Raw genomic sequence first — 12,542 nt, 5'->3', positions numbered from 1 at the left:
ACCCAAAGAAAACAAAAACACTATTAAAAAGACATGTTTTCCAATGTTCATTGCATTATTTACAATAGCCAAGATATAGAGGCAACCTAAGTGTCCATGAATATGAACATGGACACTTAGTGAATGGATAAAGAAAATATGTTTTATATACATATTAGGTATATACACAGTGGAATATTACTCAGTCGTAAAAAGAATGAAATCTTGCCATTTTTAACAACATAGATGGACCTGATGGGTGTTATACAAAATGAAACAAGTCATACAGAGAAAGACAAAACTGCATAACCTCACTTATGTGGAATCTAAAAATACCTTAAAAAAACAGGGACTTCTCTGGCAGTCCAATAGTTAAGAGTCTATGTTCCCCATGCAGAGTTCAATCCCTGGTCCAGAAACTAAGATCCCACCTGCACAGCCAAAAAAAAAATTACAAAAAAATAAAACAAAACAGAAAACCCAGTGAAAATGGACTCATAGAATCAGAGAATAAGCAAGTTGTTGCCAGAAGTGGGGGAGAGGGGCAGGTGAATAAAATAGACACACGGGATTAAGTGGTACAAACCTTCAGTTATATATGAAGTCATGGGGATATAATATACGGCATAAGAAATAATACTATAATAACTTTATATGGGGACAGATTACCAGATTTATCATGGTGATCATTTCATTATGTATGCAAATGTAAAATTCTTATGTATGCAAATATAAAATCATTATGTAATATAGTTGAAACTAACATAATATTGCATGTCAACTATATTTCAATTAAAATTTTATAAAAAAGACAAATAGGCAGGGAGGAGCAGAAATACAGACAACAGAGAAGTCTGGGTACTTGAAGCTGTAGAAAGGACAGCTCGAGAGCTGAGAAGCGCATCTGCGGCTAGGAAGAGCGGGAGGTTCTGTCCTGCTCTCTAGCTTTGGCCACCAGCATGCTCTAGGCTGGACTTCCTTCACCTGCACAGTACTGATAATGTCTTATCTGTTTTTCTATAAGGGTGAATTCAGCCAAGATGCCAGAACGCAAAATTGTCCAGTGTTGGATAAAATCTAAGCCATATCATTACTTGGATTCAGTTGAGGGACAACTTTTTTTGTTTAAGTATTTTTAAAAATGTGGATCATTCTTCATTGAATTTGTTATAACATTGCTTGTGTTTCATGGTTTGTTTTTTTGGCCCTGAGGCATGTGGGATCTTAGCCCAAATCAGGGAACTCACACCCTCTCCATTGGAATGCAAAGTAGGGGGGAGTCCCTGAGAGACAATTTTGATGCCTTCATTTGGCAGCTGTAGAAGAACAAGAGGTTGGGATGTAGTTTGAACTTGTAAATTAAGTGTGGTGGAATTGAAAACCTGTGGGTTTGGAAAATTCACCTGCTGTATAGAGGCTCGGTGTAAATCAAAGAGCATAATCTCAGAGCCAAAAGAATGTGAATTCTGGCTTTGCCGTTTACTGTTGATATATTCTTGGGAAAGTGTCCTTTTGCTTGAGTTTTCATAAGTAAGAATAACAGAACATACCTCATTTAGATGTTGCAAGGATAAAGATAACACATGTTGAGAAGCTGACCGTGACAGCCTCTCAATAAATTGCTGATATTATAAACACTGCCCAGGAATCATGTGCTCCTAGAAAAGAGGAAATTGGTAGCTGAGTATGGGACAGTTTGAATTATACCTACCTTCCTAATCAAAGTATAGAGGTTAGACAACAGGAACAAGCCCTCTGCACAGCTTCCCAGGGATCCTTTGCTGGCAGCAACCCAGTTACATGACAACATTTGCTGAACTGGACCACTGATGGAAACATCACAACCCAGGGGGTGAGGCTGGCACAGAGGCGAGGATGAGGGAGGAGGGATGTCTCTCCTAGACAAAGGCAAGGGAAGAGGCAGAAAGAGACAGGAGAACTGGGGGACAGAAGAGCTGGCTTCAAATACATACCTGAGGAACCATGAAGTGGAGGATGGAAATCATTTACTCTGTAGTGCTCTGAGAATGGAAATGTGGATCAGTCTGTGAAAATTACAGAGGCACAGAATTTTCCTAAATATGATGAGGAACTTTCTCATAAAGATTCTCAGGGCTGAAATGAGTTGTCTTGTGGGAGAGAATGGATGATTCACCAGCCCAGGTAATGCTTAAGCACCTGTTTGGGATTTGGAGAAGAGATTTCTCTCTTTGGGTGGGAGACTGGGATAAATGACCTCTGAAATCCTTTTCAATAATTCTAAGAAGCATCACTTGGACCAGGCTTGCCCAGAAAAGCAGGTTAGTGTAGGGGTGAGACCTCGCACCACCTGCCCCCAACTCCAGAACAGCTGAAAGTGCTAAGAAACAGCATACACCTGCATTCCCCTCTATGAGGAATCACACATCACCTGGCCAGCTCAAGGAAAGGAAACGCCGACACCATGATTCATAAGTGTGGGGTCTGGGAAACTTGGCTGCCTGGGGAATGTTGTGACAACATTACCCAATCTCTCCTCATTTGTTGCCAAGTCTCACCGGAAACTGATGTGCTCAAAAGCCAGTGAGATTAACTACACAGTTACTAAACATAGAACAACCATATGACCCAGCAATTTTACTACTGGGCACATACCTTGCTGCTGCTGCTAAGTCGCTTCAGTCATGTCCAACTCTGTGCAACTCCATAGACGGCAGCCCATCAGGCTCCGCCGTCCCTGGGATCCTCCAGGCAAGAACACTGGAGTGGGTTGCCATTTCCTTCTCCAATGCATGAAAGTGAAAAGTGAAAGTGAAGTTGCTCAGTCGTGTCCGACTCTTCACGACCCCATGGACTGCAGCCTACCAGGCTCCTTCATCCATGGGATTTTCCAGGCAAGAGTACTGGAGTGCGGCGCCATTGCCTTCTCTGGCACATGCCTTGAGAAAACCATAATTCAAAAGGACACATGCACCCTATGTTCACAGCAGCACTATTCACAATAGCCAGGAGATGGAAGCAACCTAAATGTCCATGGACAGATGATGGATAAAGAAGATGTGATACACATATACAAGGGACTATTACTCAGCCACTAAAAGGAACAAAATAAGGTCATTTGCAGAGATGTGGATGAACCTAGACTGTCATACAGAGCGACGTAAGTCAGAAGGAGAAAAACAAATATATTGATACATATGTGTGGAATCTAGGAAAATAGTAGTTAAGTTGCTTCAGTTGTGTCCGACTCTGTGCAAGCCCATAGATGGCAGCCCACCAGGCTCTGCTGTCCCTGGGATTCTCCAAGCAAGAACCCTGGAGTGGGTTGCCATTTCCTTCTCCAAGCATGAAAGTGAAAAGTGAAAGTGAAGTTGCTCAGTCGTGTCCGACTCTTCACGACCCCATGGACTGCAGCCTACCAGGCTCCTCGGTCCATGGGATTTTTCAGGCAAGAGTCCTGGAGTGGGGTGCCATTGCCCTCTCCGGGAAAATAGTAGAGATGAACCTATTTCCAAGGCAGGAACACAGATGAAGACACAGAGAATCAACATGCAGACACTGGGTGGGAAGGGGAGGGAGGGATGAATCGGGAAACTGTGATGGACATATATACATACCACGTGTGAAACAGCTAGTGGGACCCTGCTATGAAGCACAGGAGCTTCAGCTCAGTGTCCTGTGAAGATCTAGATAGGCGGGATGGGTGGGGGCTGGGAGGGGTGGGAGGGAGATTCAAGAGGAAGAGGGTATATGTATACACACAGCTGATTCACTTCACTGTACAGCAGAAACTGAAACAACATTGTAAAGCAATTACATTCCAAAAAAAAAAAAAAACAAAGTTACTAGGTGGCTTTTCTCCAGTGCTAAAGCCCTGGGGGAAGAAGTCAGCTACCTCTAGAAGAAGAGACCTGAATGAGACGGGAGCCACTTAGGGTTTGCCATTTGTGGCATGGAAATCATGACAAGATCAAGAGAAGAAGATGGTGAGTGGCAGATACGGAAGTGACCATGACACAGAGTTTTTGGGTGAGAACGCAGTCGAAAACAAGCAGAGCCACAGACGTCATAGCCAACCTCTCTTTTAAGAAAAGGAGTTAAGCTCCACCCAGATGAGCACACGCAAACAAGAAATATGTTGTCTTGCCAGACAAGTGAGAAATCAGATTCCATTCCCTAGGCAGCTGGGTCCCAAAACACACTCAGTTCGCTAGCCCAACATCTTCAAACTACTCTCACTCACTCAAGACTTCAGAAAGAGAACAAACTGTGCCATGGAAAAGTGCAGATCATGTTCAAACCCCTCCCCTATTGATTTCTCGCTGAGGGATCTTAAGCCTCAGCTTCCTGATCAGATGAATGGGGACAAGAATAGTTCATAGAATTGTTGGGGGGATTATACGGAATTTATTTATAAATAATAAATAAAAGCATAAATAAATAAATAAAAGCATTAAAGTGCCTGACACAATGTTGGTGATAAATAAGTGCCAGTTCATATTAACAAGAAAAACTATGGAAATGGGGAAAAAAAAAAAAAAGTAGAAGCAAAAACAGAAAACTTTACTCCAAGTATTTCCTCCAAAACTTAATTTGAAGGATTAACTAGATTTAAAATTTTTTATTATAAACATTTTCACGATAGCAAACAAGAAAATACAGAGTTCCCATTGCCTGGCTCTTTTGAATTCTAATGGTCTGCAATACTTGAGTTGCATTTTTAAAGAAATGAAGCATTGAAGATAAGAGTCCTGTACCCCTTGTCTATTTGATTCTCTGCACCTTGTCCCCAGGCCCTGGGATGACTTCCCGTTCTTTCTATGATTCGTTTCTTGGAGCCTCTGTCCTCTTTCTACCCAGTGATCATCACAGCCACCTTCTCGCTATAGTTTCTGCATTCTGGCTGGCAGGACCACTTGATTCCTCCAAGACTCCAAGCTCCCTCTGAGGAAGAAGAGGAAGCCTGACCAACTTTCAGGCACTGTCCACCATCTCAGTGGCTGCTCCTTATGGAGCCTAAAGCTGACGCTGGTCAGGCCAGAAATAAGAGTGAGGGCTCTTCCCAACATGGCGCTAGGCAGCTCCACGGACACCATACCACTGAATCCTCACGTCTCTAAGACGCAACCATTATCCCTGTTCTATAAGGAAAGAACAAGGTGAAGCAACTGCTCGTAGGCTGGCAGCCCAGAATTCAAATGGAGGCTGCTTTTTCTGCAAAGCAGAGACGTCAGGGACCACTTTCACTCCAGAGTGGGAGGAACGAGTGATTAGCGGCCTAAGCCCTGGCGTTTCCAGGTGTGAGCTCACTGGTGCGCCCTACACAATTTTAATAGCTATTTTGTGCTCTTCATAAAAGCAGAACTTTCTAAAAAGTGTTTGTATAATTAAGGGAAAGAAAAATAATAAAAGACAACCCAAGGAACGTGAGATGAGGTTCTAACCCCTTCATACTTTCAATTCCCTTCCATCTTAATTAATTGACATGTGCATCTGTAGTCAGGAGAACTGGATTCTAGACCTGGCCTCTCTACCTATAAGCATGTGACCATGAACAAGCCCTCTTCCCCTCCACAGGTCTCTACTTCCACATCAGTAAAATGGGGATAATAATACCTTCTCTACCTTCCCCTAGGGTGTTGTAGGTATTCCAACAGAAAATGGGAGTGGAAATGCTAACACACACTAGATCCTCTCTAGATATTCTCCTATTCTCCGTATTCCTGCATCCGGTGGGGTGGGGGAATGATAAGGGTTCTCAGGCAGCTCCCCTCCCTAACACCAGCTCCCCTCCCTAACACCAGCTCCATGCACGGTCCTGTCAGCAATCCACACAATCACCAGCTTTGCGCTTTTATGATCTTAAAGCATCCTCACATTCCTGAGAGGGCTGATAATAATAGCTAAGATTAATTCCACCTAGAATATGCCAAACACGCTGTTGAGTTTTTTTATATTCTTTACCTTGAAACATTAAAATAATTATGGATGATTAGTATTTTATTAATAAACACACTTTTATTTTTGTGTTTTGTTTTTGCGAATCATCTCCTTGAATATAAAACTGATGTGTTGGTATTGGTCTAATACCAAGGAAAACCAGAACATCAACAACAGATCAGAAAAGAGTACAAGAATAGATGAAGTTCAGTGGAGGGGGAAAGCATGTTCTCAATAATAAGATGGGAAATTATCCTTTTCCCAGATGTTGGGGAAATGTAGGCATTATTATCCCCATTTTATAACTAAGGGAATTGAGACTCAGGGAGGTGAAGTAATACACAGACAGTAAGTGATGTAAAACCAGAATTGGAGGCAAAGTCTTACTATAGCGCCAAAGCTCATTTTCTTTCAACCACAGTACACTGATTGCCTCCAGAATCCTTGTCTATTCTAACCCTCATCAGACTACAACCTTCCTTCCTACAGTTATTAAAAGTCTGGAAGTGAAGCTGCTCAGTTGTGTCCGACTCTTTGTGACCCCAGGGACTGGGGCCTGCCATGCTCCTCCATCCATGGGATTTTCCACGCAAGGATACTGGAGTGGGTTGCCATTTCCTTCTTCAGGGGATCTTCCTAACCCAGGGATGGAACCTGGGTCTCCCGCACTGCAAGCAGACTCCTTGCCATCTGAACCACGAGGGAAGTATATTAAAAGCCTGGGATAAGAGCAAAAATAGCACTCAGGTATCATTACCTGGTCTTCCTTGAAATGAGGTGCTAGGAAGGTAGGTTATGGTGGGGACAGAGGTTTGTGGCTGCGGTAGGTGATGAGAATTGGCCCAGAAGGGAAATACTGAAATGGTCAACAGGAACATTCCTGGGAGTATATGTTGATACTACAATACTCTGGGCACAACTCAATATTAATTAAGCCAATAAATATATTACTGAATACTTGCTACAGTGCTCAGATGTGGTTCCTGCCCTGATATACTCTTGTGAATCCTGAATTCATAGAACCCTTTTGTTAAATATTTAAAAGTTAAAAAAGAAAAAACAGAACTAAAGCTAACACATGGCATTTTGCAGACCTGGGTGGGAAACAAAGAATGAAGTGGGTATCAGAGCTGGGGCTTCTCTTAATAAACCCATCTTGGTGTTTGTGTGCTTGTTAGGAAAAATCTGCCAGAACCACAGAATTTAAGAAAGTGTGTGTGGGGTGGGGAATAGGACAGGGGGCAAGTCATCTTTGCTTCTCCCCATCTTCCATAGACGTTACTGAGGATGGACTCCTGTTTATCCCCTTCTTTGCAACACATAACATGGCTGGAAAAGCCAGGGGTTTGGAGACAAAGCACTAGCCCAAATAAGGCCCAGGCACTGGGGCTGTCCTAGCTAAGTAGACACCATTGTATACATTCCTCAGCTCTGAGACCCTTTTCCCTTCAGCTTTCCTTTTGCTGGTCTGGGACCCATTGGAGTATCAAGCAGGTGGCTTTCAGTTATAGGGGATTGTGGCTACCTAGTCAGTAGTTGGAAGAGTAAGATAGATATTTAAATACTAAAAAGGCAGCCTACTATTTTTAGAGTGTCTTACAGCTTATAAAGCTTTGGGATCTACCATCTCATCTATTTACACTGGATCCTCAGGATGATTTATGAAGTAGAGAATTGCTATTATCTCCATTATAGCGGGGGGTTCACCAAGCCCAGAAAAGTTGGTGTTGTCATTCTGGTGTTAGAGGAATTATGAAAGCACAAAGAAGGGGCATCATCCTGACTGCAGCAAGAGGATCAATCAGGGAAGGCTTCCTGGAGGTGACCCAAGAGCTGAGTGTAAAAAAAAAAATCCACAAAATAGGTGAAGGAGTGGAGAGTCCAGGTAGATGACTTCACAAAGGTTTGAAAATATGACGAAGCCTGGAGAGGCAAGACGAAGCAAGATAAACATGGTGATGGTGGGGACCATGACAATAGCTAACACCTATCTATGCTTACCAAGTTTGGATATTGTTAGAACACACACTTTCCTAAGTGGTTTTTTTGGCCATGAAAGTAAAAGACGCTTACTCCTTGGAAGAAAAGTTACGACCAACCTAGACAGCATATTCAAAAGCAGAGACATTACTTCCGACTAAGGTCCGTCTAGTCAAGGCTATGGTTTTTCCAGTAGTCATGTATGGATGTGAGAGTTGGACTGTGAAGAAAGCTGAGCACCGAAGAATTGATGCTTTTGAACTGTGGTGTTGGAGAAGACTCTTGAGAGTCCCTTGGACTGCAAGGAGATCCAACCAGTTCATTCTGAAGGAGATCAGCCCTGGGATTTCTTTGGAAGGAATGATGCTAAAGCTGAAGCTCCAGTACTTTGGCCACCTCATGTGAAGAGTTGACTCATTGGAAAAGACTTTGATGCTGGGAGGGATTGGGGGCAGGAGGAGAAGGGGATGACAGAGGATGAGATGGCTGGATGGCATCACTGACTCGATGGACGTGAGTTTGAGTGAATTCCGGGAGTTGGTGATGGACAGGGAGGCCTGGCGTGCTGCGATTCATGGGGTCGCAAAGAGTCGGACACGACTGAGCGACTGAACTGAACATTAATTCTCACACCTATCTTGTTAGGTAGATACTTTTATTAGCCCATTTTATTACAGATGAGGATAGGAAACTAAGGCACAGAGAAATTACATAACTTGAGAAATATGGCCAAAATCACATACGATCTTGTGTGCTAACTTAAGAAGTATGAGTTTCATCCTAAGAGCCAAGGGCACCTCCCACTCTGTGCATGAAAGATTCTCAGCAGAGAGAAGATGGTCACAGATTTGTGATGTAGAAAGCCTTCTCGTGTTCAGGGTGGACTGGGTGTTGGGGAGGAGAAAACTGAGGAGGCTCCTGGTTCAAGAACCTAAACAGAGACAGTGGGAGTAGAGAGCAGAATGCCAGTTCCTTGTGGGTAAGAAACTGACCCCCACGTTTCTGCTTTCTCTGCCTGTAAAGGCAGAATAATATATATCCACCTACCCGCCTCAGGAATTGCTAGAAAATTAATAGGGTAGAAACCTGACTGGCTTTCATGTGTTAAACAACACCCGGAACCACTGCTGGTGTTCTTTAAATGCTGAGCATATAAAATGGGCTGACTGGAGGAGCCAGGAATAATTATAGCTTGCTAATCGTTGTTAATTTTACCACAGATTTGAAATCCTGAACTTTCTCAATGATTCAAAAAAGAGATGGCAACACTTGCATCCCATCCCAGTAGCCACACAGAAGCAGACGAGTAATTTCTCACAAGCTCCATTCATTATTTGCAGTGGTTCGGCTACTTACATGGGGCATAGTGAAAGAAAAGCAATGATTTGTTCTTTTAGAATCAAATTATACAACGAATTCCTTATAGTCTTGCTGGTTCTTTGAAAGAATGTGTTCCTTTTCATCTCCCTATACTGACCACGTGCATAAATATTCCCAGTTTGCGGTGTTTGAAGGAGAGGGGGGGAAGTGTTTAACAGAACTTCTGATATCCTGGCCACCAGGACACTTGGGTTTTAACTGTGATACGGTAACAGACCTGTTTCTAAACCTTCCTTCAGATTCGGTACCACTATTTCCATAAGCACTTATTTAAGGTCTCAGAACAGCCAGGCAGAGTTGGAAAGGCATCTCCAAGGAATGAGGAAACTGTTGGCCCGGCGACTTTAAATTCTCTAAGCCTCACCTACACCACCTATGGAATGGGTCTGATAGACAGTGAATACCTGTCAGGACCTGACGTGAGGATGAGATAATGTTTGTGTACTGTAAACTATATGCTGCTCACTTCAGTCGTGTCCAACTCTGTGCGACCCCATAGACGGCAGCGCACCAGGCTCCCCCGTCCCTGGGATTCTCCAGGCAAGATCACTGGAGTGGGTTACAAACTATTAAGGGAACTGTAAGACTTAAGGGGGTTCGGTCCCTCAGTGGGGAAGAACCCATGGAGGAGGGCATGGCAACCCACTCCGGCATTCTTGCCCGGAGAATCCCATGGACAGAGGAGCCTGGTGGGCTCCAGTCTACAGAGTTGCAAAGAGCAGGACGCGACTGAAGCGACTTAGCACGCAAGCAAGGGACTGAGAAAAGAAGCGAGGAAGTGAAAGAACTTAAAGGAGGGACAAGGGCTGGAACAAAACCTGACAGTCCCACGCCATCCTTCTCAATACAATTTCTGAGAACTCCAGCCGGGGAGAGAGGCCTGGACGCCCAAGGTTCTCGGCTGGAGGGCGCGCCTAGGGCGGGTCCCTTCTCGGGTGGGGCCGCGCGGGCCGGGGGCGGTACTCCGCCCCCCGCCCTCAGCCGAGTATCGGTTTTCCTTTCCCAGGCTTTCGGTCCAGAGGAGACGGGACAGCCTCCGCCTCGCTGATCCTATCGCGGGCGGCGCAGGGCCGGCTGAGCCTTCAGTGAGAAGGGGACGAGAACTCGGGAAGGGGCGGGCGGGGTATCTATCACCCAAATACCAGCGGGTGAGTCGGCGGCCAAACCAGCCCGGCAGGTCTGGCGAAGTATAAGAGCTGGAGGGAGCGGCGGGCGGCAGACGCCTGGATACCGTCGCACACGCCGGAGCCGGAGCCCTGCGGAGTCTCCAGTCCTCGCCAGCCCGCGCCGGCTTCTCGCTCCTCCGCCCCACCATGGCCCGGGGCCCGGGCCTCGCGCTGCCGTCGCCGTGGATCCTGATGCTGGCGGCGGTGATCGGCCACGCGGCCGCGCAGAACCAGTGCGTGTGTCCCACCAACAAGATGACCGTGTGCGACGAGCGCGACCCGAGCGGCCGCTGCCAGTGCCGCGTGCTCGGCTCGAACCAGGCGGTCAACTGCTCCACGCTCACGTCCAAGTGCCTGCTGCTCAAGGCGCGCATGCGCGCCTCCCACAGCGGCCGCGCGCTGGTGCGGCCGAGCGAGCACGCGCTCCTGGACAACGACGGCCTGTACGACCCGGACTGCGACCAGCAGGGGCGCTTCAAGGCGCGCCAGTGTAACCAGACGTCGGTGTGCTGGTGCGTGAACTCGGTGGGCGTGCGCCGCACCGACAAGGGCGACCTGAGCCTGCAGTGCGACGAGGTGGTGCGCACCTACCACATTCTTATTGACCTGCGCCACCGCCCGGACGCCCCCGCCTTCAACCACTCGGACCTGGACGCCGAGCTGCGGCAGCTCTTCCAGCAGCGCTATCTGCTGCAGCCCAAGTTCGTGAGGGCTGTGCACTACGAGCACCCCACCATCCAGATCGAGCTGCGCCAGAACTCGTCGCAGAAGGTCGCCGGCGAGGTGGACATCGGCGACGCCGCGTACTACTTCGAGAGGGACGTCAAGGGCGAGTCGCTGTTCCTAGGCCCCCGCGACCTCAACTTGCGCGTGGGCGGACAGCCCCTGGTCCTGGAGCAGATGCTCGTCTACTACCTGGACGAGAAGCCCCCCCAGTTCTCCATGAAGCGCCTCACCAGCGGCCTCATCGCCGTCATCGTGGTGGTCGTGGTGGCGGTGGTCGCCGGCTTGGCCGTCCTGGTGATCACCAATCGGAGGAAGTCAGGAAAGTACAAGAAGGTGGAGATCAAAGAACTGGGGGAGATAAGACAGTAACCGACCTTGTAGGTACCGGCGGGGCTGGGGCTGGGGTAGGGTATCGGATTTCAGCAAGGTTCCAGACCCAAGTGAGTCAGTCAGCCTTCTTGATTCTTGGCCCCCCGCAGGAGACATTTCTCATCGCACATTCCTGCTTCCCCCCACCGCCACCATGTTTAATAGATCCTGTTCTCAGGGTTACCTCGCTTTCTGACTTCTGTCCTGAAGAAAGCATTTCTAAAATTCCTTCCCTTTCGGTCCAACCAGAAACCTGACTCTAAGAGTTAAGGGCAGTTTGGCATAGGGTTACGTATAAGAATCAAGTGTCTGTATGACAACCCAGCCTGGTTTACAAATGCGGAAATCCATGCTGAAGGCTTAAACGCTTTTAGCTGGGAAACAGCTGCTGTCTTGGGTTTAAGTTATTTCATTAGCTCCACTTGTCTCCTGGCCTTCCTGATGAGTTCGCTAATTGGGCCCATGTTGTATCTTCATTTCCCATCGTTTGTATTACTGACCACACATGCTTGTTACTGGGAAAGAAGCCTGACTGAGCTGCCTGCACACGTTAGATGTCTTTATTGGAGGACAGACTTTGGCCCAGAAACTCAGCATCTGTTCTTCAACTTGCCCTTATTACAGCTGATACTAGTAATGTTTCTTTTATAAAATGTTTGTACATAGGTTGTCTTTGATAATGCTGTTGTGATTTTTTTTTAAAAAAACATGAATTTAATAAAATATGGAAAAGGCACAAACCAAAAGATGGAATTTGTGAAAACTTGCTCCAGATTTATATGATTTGGGACTACTCTAATTTCCTATGACTCAGATTTCTTACTTCAAATTCTAACACTTCTTAGCAGGATGGACCTTTTCCCATAGCCACTCTGGTGTTTCTGAGATCCCTGAGCTGGCCAGGGTAAACACAGGTGTTTCTAAATAAGGTTGTTTGGAAACCCCCTGCAGGAGGGTAGGTCTGAGGGAACCGCCTAGAACCAGCCAGTGTTGTTAGGAAAGGGGACCAGCCTAAGGTTATCA

The 12,542-nt window shown here is 46.3% G+C and overlaps 1 protein-coding gene across 1 annotated transcript; it reads left to right on the top strand.

Annotated features, from left to right (window-relative positions):
• On the top strand, positions 10,474 to 12,272 carry TACSTD2 (tumor-associated calcium signal transducer 2). The gene has a single exon (XM_005709702.3). It carries the CDS (start codon positions 10,572 to 10,574, stop codon positions 11,517 to 11,519), a length of 948 nt encoding a protein of 315 aa, XP_005709759.3. The 5' UTR covers positions 10,474 to 10,571; the 3' UTR covers positions 11,520 to 12,272.

This window comes from Capra hircus, chromosome 3, assembly GCF_001704415.2.
Source record: "Capra hircus breed San Clemente chromosome 3, ASM170441v1, whole genome shotgun sequence".
Lineage (NCBI taxonomy): Eukaryota > Metazoa > Chordata > Mammalia > Artiodactyla > Bovidae > Capra > Capra hircus.
Note: the sequence above shows the minus strand (reverse complement) of the source record. Positions and strands in the feature narration are given on the sequence as shown.

Coding starts and splice junctions, on each gene's coding strand:
- TACSTD2 (XM_005709702.3), top strand. CDS start 10,572: ATGGCCCGGGGCCCGGGCCTCGCGCTGCCGTCGCCGTGGATCCTGATG.